This window comes from Metopolophium dirhodum, chromosome 1 (assembly GCF_019925205.1).
Source record: "Metopolophium dirhodum isolate CAU chromosome 1, ASM1992520v1, whole genome shotgun sequence".
Lineage (NCBI taxonomy): Eukaryota > Metazoa > Arthropoda > Insecta > Hemiptera > Aphididae > Metopolophium > Metopolophium dirhodum.
The window spans coordinates 68,589,356-68,603,587 of record NC_083560.1 but is presented as its reverse complement, the minus strand read 5'-3'; the positions used below and the strand labels follow the sequence as shown (position 1 = coordinate 68,603,587).

Sequence of the window (14,232 nt, the reverse complement as noted above, 5' to 3'; positions counted from 1 at the left end):
AAAGGTGATGACAGACACAAAAAAAAATTTAAAAAAATATATATATCATTGTAAAATTAATACATCCATCGTTCCACTCAGAATCTAAAACCAGGCATTGGAAGCGGGAATGCCGGATTTTCTTAAAAGAACAAATAGAAAGAAATAAGAGCGAATCAAATTCAGGCAATGCGTTGGTTGGAGGACAATCAAAGGACACCGAAATCAGTGAGGCAGTAAAATGGGATGTGGATTCAGTGCAAGTGATCCATGACCAGTCGAAAATAATGGTTCACTAACTATGAATTATTTGAAACTTAATTACCAGTACGTATTGGTGATGGTAAATATATTATGGTTATTGGTAAAGGTAATATAAATGTTCAAGCGATAATCGGTTATAAATGGGTTGACAGTCATCTGTCGAACGTTTTACACGTACCTGATCTTAAGGTAAATTTGTTTTCGTGTGGAGCATCCCTTGATAAAGGTATAAAAATGGTGACAGACAGTGACGGCTGTATATTTAACAAAAACAATGGTATAGTTGATATAGGAGTTAGTGAGAATAAAATGTTTTTAATGGTTCTAAGAACAAAGCCATTACAACTGGCTGATCAAGCAAATGTTGCAGTTACAAATATCACGTTACTACAGTGGCATGAAATGTCAAGTCATCAGAATGTCCAGTATGTTCGGACATACTTGAAACATATGCGGATTCCATATACAGAAACGAAAAATAAATTTTTCTGCGAAGCTTGCATTTGTAGTGAACAACACAGAAAGCCATTCATGTTAAGTAATACTAAAACTACAAAACCAGGTCAGTTAATTCACAGTGATGTATGTGGCCCCAAGGAAGAAATCAATTCAGACAATTCAGCTGAAAACGTGGAAGACAAAAATTATGAAGAAGAAAAACTGGACGATGATAAACAGATGCCAGTAGCAGTAGAGGATCAACAACAGATGATACTCAGAGACAGAGGAAAACTCAATAAACCTATTAGGTATAGAGATGCATTTTTCTCAGCATGTAATGACCCAGTTACATAAAAAGAGGCTATGACAAGTAAAAATGTAGAAAATTGGAAGGCAGCAAAGGACAACGAAGTGTTATCATTGCAGAAAAATGAAATATGGCAATTAGTAGATTTACCAATAAATAAAAATCCAATAAATAAAGGGTGGATATATAAAACTAAGTACAAAAACAAATGGAGAAGTAGGTCGATTTAAAGCTAGGCTAGTTATAAAAGGCTGTGCGCAAGTTTTTGGAATAGACTACCAAGAAACATTTAGCCCCGTGGTTAAGGATGATTCGATTCGTATAATATTAGCCATAGCAGCAGCAAAGAAACTAGTTCTCAAATAGTTCGATATAAAGACAGCATTTCTTTATGGTGACCTTGAAGAAGAAATATACATGAATCAGCCTAAAGGATATGAAGATGGAAGCAGTCAAGTTTTCAAACTGCAGTGGAGCTTGTATGGTCTGAAACAAACCCCCAGATGCTGGAACAAGAAGTTCAAAAATATGTTAAACAGCTTTGAGCTAGAGGAGACCAAAGCAGATTCTTGTATATTTATAAGTAAGAAAAATAATCATTTACTAATAGTAGCTATTTTTGTAGATGATGGACTTGTAGCAGCAACAACTGACGATCAGGTCAATGACTTGCTCAGATGTCTCAAGGACAACTTTGAAAAAAAAGAAGGCGATTTGGATCAGTTTCTGGGCATAGAAGTGAACCAGAAGATTGATGGATCTATTTTCATACACCAGACATTGTACTGTGAGTGCATCATTTTCAAGTTCAATATGGAAAGTGCAAACGTTGTGCACATACCAATCGATCCTCAACACACCTTGGGCTCAACTGTGTCGGAGACAGAGTCAACACAAGCAGAGGGAGTTCCATACGGTGAAGCAGTTGGGAGTCTGTTGTACTTGAGTCAAATAACGAGACCTGATATAACATTTGCTGTTAATTTGGTTAGCCGTTATCTAGAAAAACCTCATAAAGTGCACTGGAATGCAGTAAAACGCATTTTTAGATACTTAAAATCCACACCAAATTTTGGACTTTTGTATAGTAGTGATATAAATATCAATTTAATTGCTTATGCCTTATAGTGATGCAGATTATGCTGGTGACGTAACGACAAGGAGACCTATATTAGGATCAGCGTTCTGTGTTGGCAAGGAATTAGTTGCATGGAGCTCACAGAAACAGAAATAAGTGTCACTTTCTACTACAGAGTCAGAGTATATTGCACTAAGCCAAGCCGTACAGGAGCTTACCTGGTTAATGCTATTAATGAGTGATCTTCTGGAAACACAGTATATTAAACCTATCCCAGACAAAAATGTTATGATTAATAATATTATTATAACATTGTAATAAAGAATAATATTTGTATAACGTTATTATAATACTATTATAGGGGGACGGAGTGGCCGACCCGAGTTCGATACCTAGGCCGCGGGTGGCATTCTTCTTTGGGAAAGTCACGGTGTCCGGAGAACAAGTGCCGCCATCCCCCCCACCCGGGGCACAGCAGAAACCTACGGGTGCCCCATTAGAAATTCTACCAAAACACAACACACACGTGTACCAACCTACTATTTATTGCAATTAATATAATATTTATTATATGCTACATTATGTGAAATGTCATAATCTTCAATTTTGGTGGTGTGTAATTTGTACGAAAAAGCATTATTTTTGCCTAAATTAGAAAAAACAGAAAATGGTACATATACCTCAATGTACAGTAGGAAGACGTACAACTAACTTGTGTTCCAACCTGAGTAGTTTTCATGGCCACGAGTTAAGATATACCTACAGGTTACTCAACGAAACTTATTTTTTTGTACACGAAATTGTCATAGCAAGAATTACGGTTAGAGCTTTTACATTACCTATAGTGATTTCTCTTGGTATTACAAAATATATCAATATATATACCTAATATACAATATTAAGTTGTTGGTTGATGTTAACCACGCTTGGAGCGTTAGTAGCTCTATCGTTGTCAGCTGTTTAAAACCAGATCTTTCGTGCAACAAGTTTTTTGTTATGTATGTGCATAACCTGCATAGGGTCGTTGATTAACCTGTTACTTGTATATTATTATACAGATTACAGAAAACAGATATTATCTTAAATTGTGGTTATTACTCATAAATCAAGAGTCCGTTTGTGGAAAACACTAATGTTCTATCCTAGAGCAGAAAATATCTATAGCAGTTAGCGTGCTCCTAACCTTACGCGGCCCAGTGAAAAGGCTTTCGTTTCCAGTTTATTTTATCTTAGTCCATACTAATTACTAATTTATTAGTTATAGTATTGCCTACTTTTTATACAGGGTTAATACATGTTGGTATGTTGTTCATGGGTAGTATAACTGCAGTAGTGTTACACATGACCATTGGCTTTTATAAGGAATATACAACTTTTTTTACATAAACAAGGTAAGTTATATGTTCGAAAACACAGTTTATTTTGTTTTTAGTTGAATTTAAATTTGTATTTTTAAGACAAGAGTTTTATAAATTTTACTGAGTATAAAATGTATACTCAGTAAAATTAGGATATATTATTTAATATATATCAATATTCATTATATTATAACCTATATTGAGTATTTGTTAATAGGTATCTGTAGAATTTAAAATGGTCAAATAATCTAAATTCATTACAAAGTGTCAACAGTTGTATTATTATACATTTTTAATTTATAACCTACCTATAAATGATGATAATAGTTTGATAATAATTATAATATATTGACAACTGTTTGAATGAAATATGTATCAATTATGTCAAGGTATACTTAGATAACTTGGTAATTCCACATTATACCTAAATTATTTCTTAATACAATTTCTTTTTATAAAAATATCTTTTATTTATAAACTATATTACAGGGGTGGCAACTAACTTTAATTTATAAAGCTAATTCAAGGGGAGTCACATTTCGTGTTAGTCTTATATCAGTAGCAATGCTGACAATATTACCGATTGGCACTGAATTTTTCTGTAAAACCCCATCCAGAGCTTCTCTAATGGCACGACCACGAGTAGTATTCTTCAAAGTAACCAGGTCATAAAAACACTATCTAACGATTCTAACAGAATTATATTTATTAATTTTACTCTAAGCTTGGTTTCAAGAGCCAGACGAAACTGATTTAAGAGCCGCATGTGGCTCGCGAGCCTCGTTGAGGCCACCTCTACTATATTACCTACTTATTTCCTTTAAAATTACTAATTCAACAGTAAAATACATTGATGTGATACATTTATCTGGAACATATAAATACATTTTAATAACTACTGTGGAACCTTAATTACCATTTACATGGATGTAATATAATATAGGTACATGTCTCATTTAGTTCCAACAATATTACAATTATTATTTAGTATTAAAAAAAAAATTATTATAAGATAGAATAATAGATAGGTAATTATTATTTTGTTACAAGAACATAGGTATTCTTAGATAAGTTTCTAAAGTTAAAATATAGGTTATAATTAATCTTATTTTTTAGGACACTTATAGCTTAATTTTAATAAAACAAGAGAAGGAAATATTGCATAAATTACAAAATTGAAAATTTTAGTAGGTACTTACTGTTATATCATAATCAGAAAAAAATATTATAATTAAGTTTTAATTTGTTTTAGTAGTATCTGATTTGAGTTTCAAATTATAATTAAACTCTGCAGGAACTAATTGATTTAATTGAAAATCATAATATGACAACCAACATAATATGACAATTTGTTCTTTAGTATAGAGTATCCATAGGCGCAAATAGCTTTCGGCATTTGGGGGGGCTAAAATCTTACTTTAATAATATTGAATAAGCTTAAAACAAAATGTAGGAAATGTTTGGGGAGCTATGGACATTTTTGGGGGGATTAGCCCCTAAAGCCCCCCTATTTGCGCCCATGAGAGTATAAAAAGGGCATTGTAGTCATTAAATCGGTTTATGTACCATAATGAATAATATAGATACATTTTGTAAAAATTAAAATCATAATGAAGTTATTGAAATTTATTCGATAATAACTCTAAATAATCATATTTAAAATAACATTTAATTAAATTAATCTTTAAATAAATTGGTCAATTATTGGGACAATTTTATTAATTAAGCAATTAATAAAAAGTGAAATTTGTTGATTATAGTTATTGTTTTTACATGTTTAACACCTAACAGGAAATTAATAATAAACATTTTCAGTATAATCTTAATAACCATACAAAATTAAAAATGTAAAACCACATCTGTAAAATGATAACTTATCAGTGGCGGATTTAAGGGAGGACCAGAGGTGCCCTGCCTTCCCCCCCCCCCATTAGCCTAGTATCTAGGTTAATGAATTGGGCCTAATTTGGTTAATAAAAAATCCAATATTTTCGATTAGTACTACCAAACGGTTTTTTTTTTACAAATTTGGTAGGTTTATATCCTGTATACAAAATTTCTACTAGAAGGAGTGTTTTGATTTCAACATTTAGTACCCTATCTTTTAGAAAATTGAATCAAGATGGTACTTTAGAAAGGCCATTTTTCGATTTTCTCAATAGTTATTTAATGCCACTAACAAATTACGAAAAACTGCTTAAAATGGGGTTTTAATTCCTAACGCTTTGTTTATCACCGTAGAAACGAATAAAAAATTATAATATTATAATATAAATTTAACTTAAAGGCTATAATAAATAATAAAAATTAAAAAAATCCTTACTGATAAACTGTCTCTGCTCAGAATCGTTTTACCGTTTGTCTTGCATGTAGCATAATAAGGCATTTAAAATTTCAATAAGACTTTAATAACTTTTGTAACTAATATTTTTATGATTTTGTTTCAGTCTTATCCTACAAATTGTTCATAATAATTATGTTTAATTTTATAGAATAACCTAACTATAAAATAATAATTATACATATATATAGCCATAAAAGTATAAAAATTGAGTAACTTCTATTTTGTATTTTTTTTCAGATCTATATTAATTTTATTCTAGATGTAGATGATCACATAATTAAACAATATGAATATTGATTGTACAATAACTAAATTAGGTGATATGAATATTGATGGTCGAAAAACAGAAATCATATCACCTAGTAAATTAAATGAGTAAGTTGATTTTTTATTCATTAATAATAATTAATAATTACCATCATATATCGTATGATAAAAAGTAGAACAAATCTAGTTAAGCATTTCTAAAATTTTTGATTTTTTTTTTTTGGAATTTTGTCTGTAACAGTAAAGTATTAAGTTAAGAACAATGGTTTAAAAATAAATTGGCAGTAATCATTAGTTTTTAATTTATAGCCTTATATAAATATTTTAATTTATTATATTTAATATTTATTGATATAAATGAAGTAGGCAAAAAATTAATTATTCTTGTGATGATACCAACCAGTAAAAATAGAAGAAATACCTATTCTTGAATACATTTCTATATATTACGAAAAAAAACAAATAGTTCTGAAAAATATACTAAATAGTGATGGTAATATTGAAAATATAACCTATCAATAATAGTATACAAAATATTTTGTTCAATTTCCCAATAGGAATTAATATAAAAAAAACTTGAAGACTTCTATAATTATTCCAATTTCACATCATTTATTTTATATTAAAATTTCATGTACCATAAAAATAATAATTTTAAACTACCTACATTGTTAATTTTTGAATTACCCTATACCTATATCTAAAACTAACAATTACACTACTATCCTTTGTCTTATAGTTTTTTTATTAAAATAATGTATAAATCTCATTAAAAATACTGTTGTACTTTATATAAATATTATTTTTAGCCTCCCACATAATGGGACACTAAATGCAAATATTTTTTGATTAATGAAAATAAATTAGGCATTTTACAATTCTTATTTATTATTCATAAATTAGTTTGTTCAAAGATGAATATAATATATACTATATTCACTTCATAAAACTAGTAATTCTATTGATATTAAAAATAAATTGAGGATTTCACTAGAGATTTTTGTTTTGTGCTAAAAAATGGCCAGCATGGGTCGAGCAAGATTACTTTACAGACATTTTGGGGTTTTCTTTTACTCGCATATATTTCTTATGTGTGCTAGCAGATTCACAGTTTTGTTGAGAAAAATTATTGTTTCATATTTTTTTAATCCTACCTATCTATCCGGTAATTGAACACTTAATTTATAGATTACAAAATCAGTATAATTAATTGTTTTTCATATTTTCCTTTACCTTTTTTTCACTTATATTAAAAACTTAACTATAGAAATATGTAGGTATATGAAAATAATAATTTAGTAATACCTATTCTTACTTTTCAATGGAAATTAAACGAATAATTTGAACATGCTGTCACTGTTTAATAATAAGTAATACCTCATTAAAAATACATTTTTTCTTTAACTTGTGTATTATGCTTTAAAGTCAATACTAAAAATTTACTAAGAATCTTATAAATTGCTTAGCATTTTTAACTTATGATATTTTATGGTAAATTATGGTATTATGAACACCTGTGGAAAAACTAACCTTATTATCAAACATAATGTTTTACCATCAGATGTAGAGCTAATTACAAAAAAAATGTTGAATAACAAATAAAGATATACTTTTAATAAATTGATTTAAAGTTCTTAGGTAATAGTTAATCGATAATATTTTATCATTGATAATAATGTAAAAATTATTTTTTTTTGTAGATCTGAACCGTATGATATTTTTAAACAACTTCCACTTGAAATCATTAATACAATAGTCCTAAAGTTGGACTTCAATGATATTTTGAACTTGAAATTAGTTAATAAGAAGTGGCGATGTATATATTTAAACCAAAATGAGATATGGGGTAAGATTTGTAAGAATTTAAATATACAAGCTATTGATTACAACCGGTGTCTAAATGATAGGGAAAGACATGATTCACAATGCATGTCATATTCTGAAATAGTTTCACAAAAATTATTTGGGTCATTATGTGATAATTGGCTAACTTTTAACCATTATATAACGGTTGTCAAGAATATGAAAAACAACTATTTTCCGTTTATTAAAATACCTCATCGACGTTTTGAACAATCATATTGGACTGATGATTATATAGTAAATATGAATTACTACTATAAAAAACCAATTGAAATACTTATTTTAAATGGTGCAAATAAACCTATAGAAAGAAGAATTTTGCCGTTATTTAATTTACTTAGAGAATTTATTAAAAAATGTTTTTTAAAAAAATATCCAGTCAAAGTAATTGGTAATAAAAGATTCTTGGTGCTTGAAATTTGTTCCATTATATTTGTATATTCAATTAAGAATACTGAATTCAACAAAAAATTTTTTAAAGTGATACAGAAATCTGTTGATTATGGCTTGAATAAAGATGATTTCAACGAAGAGTTCTTAATTGATCATTGTGATACAAAATTTGATTTATATGAAAATAAACTATCATTAGTGCACCCAGCTACTAGTACATTATTTGTAACTGATTTGAGTACAGAAAAAACATATAAAGAGCTGCAATTTAGCTCAAAAGGATGCATTGTTGATAGCATGAAATGCTCAGATTATAGACTCATGATTGGAATCACAAGACCGGTAAATATAAAAACTTAAATTAAGAAATAGTCAATTGTACTGTTTGTCTGCCAGTGATTTTTAAACTTGAAATCTAAAATATTTTTGACATCCAACTCATTACATATAATTCTGTTATCTAACTGTATATAAAATTTCTTGCAAATAAAATCCATAGCTAATTTCAATAAATAAAAAAATGTATTTAGGGAAATTTGCATGATATCATTTAATTCTACGACTGTAACTCACTTTAACATATATATATTATAGTAGGTAACAGCGTAGGTTAAATACAGTATTGGAATTATATACTATTTATACCATAGAGTAAATACTAATTAGTAATTACTCTATGATTTAAGCTGAATAAAAATAATTTTATAGTATTCAAAGTGAAAAGTAATTTAAATATGGAATTGTTGAGTATAAAATGAATTATTTGTTTTTTATCATATACTGTTTTCTATTTATTTTTATTTTTGTTAAATAACCATTTAAATTTTATTTAAATAAATCTGACTTTTTAAACACTTAAGTATTTGAATTAAACTTTTTATATTATGATTGTAAATATTAACTATTTTATTACACGCTAATTTATTTATCATATCTTATTGGACTTATAAAAGAAACAAATTTGCATTTATTATATTTTAATTTTCAGAAGAAAAAGAATTTTAAAGCTACAGAACATTTGGCAATTCTTCATCAATTCAAAGGATGTAAAGAAAACAATAGATTACAGATACCCTTGGTAGGGCCCGTTACTCAGTTCAAGGCGATCGGCAATTATATTGGAGTAGAAAACAGAGGATCTGCAACTCCATTCATCACATTGAAAAATAATTCATTCTTAAACATGTTTTGGCTTGAATGCGATACTTTTTCATTTGATTGTACAAGAAACTATATTTATTACAATGTTAATCAAAGTATATTTCAGTATGATATATTAAAGTCCACTATGGCCAAATTTGAAGTGATACAAAAAATAGCTGGTGATGCAATATCAAATCTCTTACCTCTAACACCTTTAAATGATAGATATTTGTTAGTACGAACGACTCTTCCAAATTCATATGAAATATTTGACGTCAAAGAACATGTTTCTATTAGGTCTATACATTTAACTCCAGGGTATTCATTAGTTCATGTGGGTAAATTATCTATGATTTTCTCTCATTCCTATAAAACTATGGTGGTTGCATTTAATTAATTATGTAATTTTTTTTTTACAACAGTTTTTTTTTATATATGTATTATGATTATTGTTTTAAACTCCATTACAATGCAATGTTTATTGCAAATTATGTTTTGTTGATAAATTATGAATTAAAAAAAAATATATATATATTTTTGAAATTATAAACTAACTGAAGGCTATTTGTCATGATGATTGGGTTAACTTACTATGATTGTGTTCAATAGGATAATATAGAAATAGAAATAGAAATAATATATAAATTGTAGCATACTGTTTTAATATTTTTTTATTATTTGATTTATTTTGTGTTTGATTTAGTATTAAATTTTCTTTTGGATTGTAATATTTTTTTTCAATAATATTGCTTTTTTTCGTTATTATATTCTAAAAAAATGCATTTTATCAACCAAACTTGTAAACACTATACAGTATAATGGTATAACTATTAACTACAGTCTACAATCTACACTAAATACGCTGAATTCAGTGCCGCAACTATGCCAATTTGGGCCCGTGTGTAAATATAATGAATGGGCCCCCTCCCTTACTTTTGAAAATGGAAAAATTAATCTATCGACCATTGAAAAAATATTTTGGAATTTTAAGTTTTTACTTATACAAAATAAGGTTAACATAATTACAACGCGTAGGTACCTATGTATTTACAAATAAATAAATGTAATAATTTGTAGCCTTTTTTATTCATTTTAAATATAGATAATTATCAAATAACAAAAAGGTGGGTAAGTGGATGTCCTTCTGCTGTACAGTAGGTTACAAGTGGGTCACTGTAATGGATGGTGTTAAATTTGAATTCAATGATATAATATCATTGTATAAGGAAAACGGTCAGTCAGCCTATGATATTACCAAGCATATTTGATGATATTATTGTGAATAAAGTAATTTAATTATAACCTATTTACGTGAATCATTGTTTTAAATTTTCAATCCTTAGCCATAAAAGTTAAACATTTTATACATTTTTAACTACAAAATAATTAATAAATTATAAATTTGATAAATGTTGTCAAAATTTGAACTTTAAATGCTTATAAAAAAAAATTGTGCCTATGTATTTTTAATATTTTTCAAGTTCTATCAGGAGCCTTATATTAAATTTACACGCTTTTTTACCAAACAAATAAAATTTTATTAATATTTATAGAAAAAAAAAAACCAAAAAAATTGAAAACTGACAATGTCCGTAAACAGCTCAAAAAGAGTCAAATTTTTTTCAAAATGTTATCTTGTTTAGAAAATGCTAATACAAATATTCAGTTAAATTTTCAAGTATCTACAGTCTTATGTTTTTTAATTACAACAAAATAAGAAAATCGTTACATGAGATATCGAGTGAATATCAAATGTTGTAAAAATAAGAATTTCAACGCTCATAAAAATGTATTTGACATTCTTGTAAACGACATGTACGACACACAGTAAACAGATTCATCATATGTTATAACATAAACTAAGTATGTTTATTCATGTGTTTTCTATCTTACTTTATTTTTACATGTAACTATATATTTATTTTTTGTTGTATTAATTAAAACTAACTTTAATTTAAATTATTATAATTACCTATATTTTAATCTATTTTTTGACATTAAAAATGTCACATTATGTACCTACTATAAAATGTAATACCTATTTAATTCCGTAATTATATGAAATATAATTAATATAATGCAAATAACTGCATATTTAGACATTTTACATTTTCAATTTGTATTAGTTTTTTTTTCTAAAAATGACAATAAAACATTTTTGAAGTCAAAAAACTTGAAAATACAAAGATCCTCCATATTATGTTTTTATAGTTATTTATTTATTCAGCCAAAACAAGTGGGTTACTGTAATGGATGGTGTTAAATTTGAATTCAATGATATAATATCATTGTATAAGAAAAACGATTCTGAGCGAAAACGGTCAGTCAGCCTATGATATTACAAAGTATATTTGATGATATTATTGTGAATAAAATAATTTATATATAACCTATTTATATGGAGCCTTGTTTTAAATTTTCAATCCTTAGCCATAAAAGTTCAACATTTTATACATTTTTAACTACAAAATAATTAATAAATTATAAATTTGATGAATAGTGTCAAAATTTGAACTTCAAATGCTTATAAAAAAAAATTGTGCCTGTATTTTTAATATTTTTCAACTGCTATTAGAACGATATATCAGGAGCCTTATATTAAATTTACACGCTTTTTTACCAAACAAATAAAATTTTATTAATATTTATAGAAAAAAAAAACCAAAAAAATTGAAAACTGACAATGTCCGTAAACAGCTCAAAAAGAGTCAAATTTTTTTCAAAATGTTATCTTGTTTAGAAAATGCTAATACAAACATTCAGTTAAATTTTCAAGTATCTACAGTCTTATGTTTTTTAATTACAACAAAATAAGAAAATCGTTACATGAGATATCGAGTGAATATCAAATGTTGTAAAAATAAGAATTTCAACGCTCATAAAAATGTATTTGATATTCTTGTAAACATTTCTTTTTTGATAAAGGTAGATAAACTTATGGATAATCTTGTATTACATTTTCAAATCTTAGATTGAAAAAGAAAAATTTTTATGAATTCTCAACTCAAAATAATTTTTTTCATCTACCTTTGAAACAATCACCTAGGTATTAAATTTTCAACCTTTTTTACCCAACAAATAAAATTTTATTGATGTTTGTAGAAAAAAAAACTAAAAAAAATGGAAACTGAATATGTTCGTAAACAGCTCAAAATAAGTCAAAATGTTATGGTGTATATAAAATGCTAGTATAAACATTCAGTCAAAATTTCATGTACCTACGGTCATTTGTTTTAGAGTTACACCGAAAACCAAAATCGATTTTCTCAAAAACAGATTTTGCGTAAAAATCTTTGTTTTTTCTTAATTTTTCTTTATTTTTTATGTCGCTTTTGAAAACTACTGGGAAATGTTTACTTTTTACCCCCCAAAGTACCAACTAGATTCACTTTCCTATCAGAAAAGTTACTGTTGAAGAAAATCCAAGCACTTTTACTGTCCTAAAAGGTGATGACAGACACAAAAAAAAATTTAAAAAAAACACTCATCATTGTAAAATCAATACATTATACATTCATCGCTTCGCTCAGAATCTAATAAATTGAACATACCATACATTAACAGTCAATTAGAAACTTAAAAATAAATACTGTACTCACTTCAAAAAATTATGGCAATCATTTATTTATTATTTTAAATTTAATTATTCATATAAATATCGCAACTAAGTTTTCACATACGTTATCAAAATGGATAGCTTATTATTGACCGACTACAAAATACCAACCGTAGAAGACTCGCCTTTTGAACTTGTATTATAAAAGCGAGCCCAGTCTCGTTTTTCTCGCACAACAAAAATAGGCACCAATAATTGAAACGCGTAGACACGCTCACACTAAACCGGTCAAAATGCGCGTTCCTTCGCATGACGCATTTGAATCAATTACAACCAAACTATTTTTAATTTCGGTTATACAGGCCGCAAAGAAACGTTGATGTATGATAATGTTGTGAACAAAACGAAACCGATCTATTGTTCAATCTTTATTAATAATTATTATTATAACAAAAAGGTTTTATTTTTTTCTTTCTATATATTTTTAAATTTTTATCATTGGGCCCCCCTTATGGGTTGGGGCCCTGGGCCCGTGTGTTCAACACACGCAACACACCCGGTTATTGCGGCACTGACGCTGATTATTTTATGGCAAAATAAGTTTTCACCATGTTCTCATATCACGTTCAGTTTTTTTGTTAAAGTGCATTTAAACATCAAATTTTTTTTTTTTAAATACCCTCAATTTTTAACGATTAAACGATGTTTAGTATATTTAATAAAGTAAAGACCACGATTAATAATCCACCCGTTAAAAATCCAGAGGAAGAATCCAGTCGAGAAAAACTAATTGTATCCACTTGTATAGACTCAGGTGATGTAAAAACTTTAAAATTAGATCTTGGAATTTTAGACTCTGGACCAAAACAACCGATTTTAAAAGTAAATATTATATTATAGTTTTTATTAATCATAGATACGATAATACAAGATATTAAAGATATTATACTTTTTAATTGTGTTATCTAAAATGTTTAATTAATTGTCTGAAAAATATAAAAATTATTCATAGAACATATTATAGTATCTATAAATTAGTATTACGTTTAAAAAATTAATTAGTAAATTAATACTAAATTTAATTACATAAATGTAATAACTATAAGGTACTATAGGTACTTAATTAATAAAACTACTCAATTTTCACATTTATTTTTTTTTTACAATTACTATTTTTCAGAACTATCCAAAAATACTAGAGGTTTTGAGAGAAGAAATTGATGCTAACAGTAATCTAGA

At 27.2% G+C, this 14,232-nt stretch overlaps 1 protein-coding gene across 1 annotated transcript; it reads left to right on the top strand.

Moving 5' to 3' along the window:
• Window positions 1-6,012: 6,012 nt before the first annotated feature.
• On the top strand, window positions 6,013-10,077 carry LOC132937387 (uncharacterized). The gene is made up of 3 exons (XM_061004207.1): window positions 6,013-6,146; window positions 7,739-8,636; window positions 9,283-10,077. The coding sequence occupies exons 1-3, from the start codon at window positions 6,058-6,060 to the stop codon at window positions 9,832-9,834; spliced, it is 1,539 nt and encodes a 512-aa protein (XP_060860190.1). The 5' UTR covers window positions 6,013-6,057; the 3' UTR covers window positions 9,835-10,077.
• The last annotated feature ends 4,155 nt before the right edge of the window (window positions 10,078-14,232 follow it).

Bases quoted from the DNA above. Each gene is read 5' to 3' on its own strand.
- LOC132937387 (XM_061004207.1), top strand. From the start codon at position 6,058: ATGAATATTGATTGTACAATAACTAAATTAGGTGATATGAATATTGAT. The intron at 6,147-7,738 runs GTAAGTTGATTT...TTTTTTTTGTAG, and splicing joins TCACCTAGTAAATTAAATGA to ATCTGAACCGTATGATATTT. The intron at 8,637-9,282 runs GTAAATATAAAA...TTTAATTTTCAG, and splicing joins TGATTGGAATCACAAGACCG to AAGAAAAAGAATTTTAAAGC.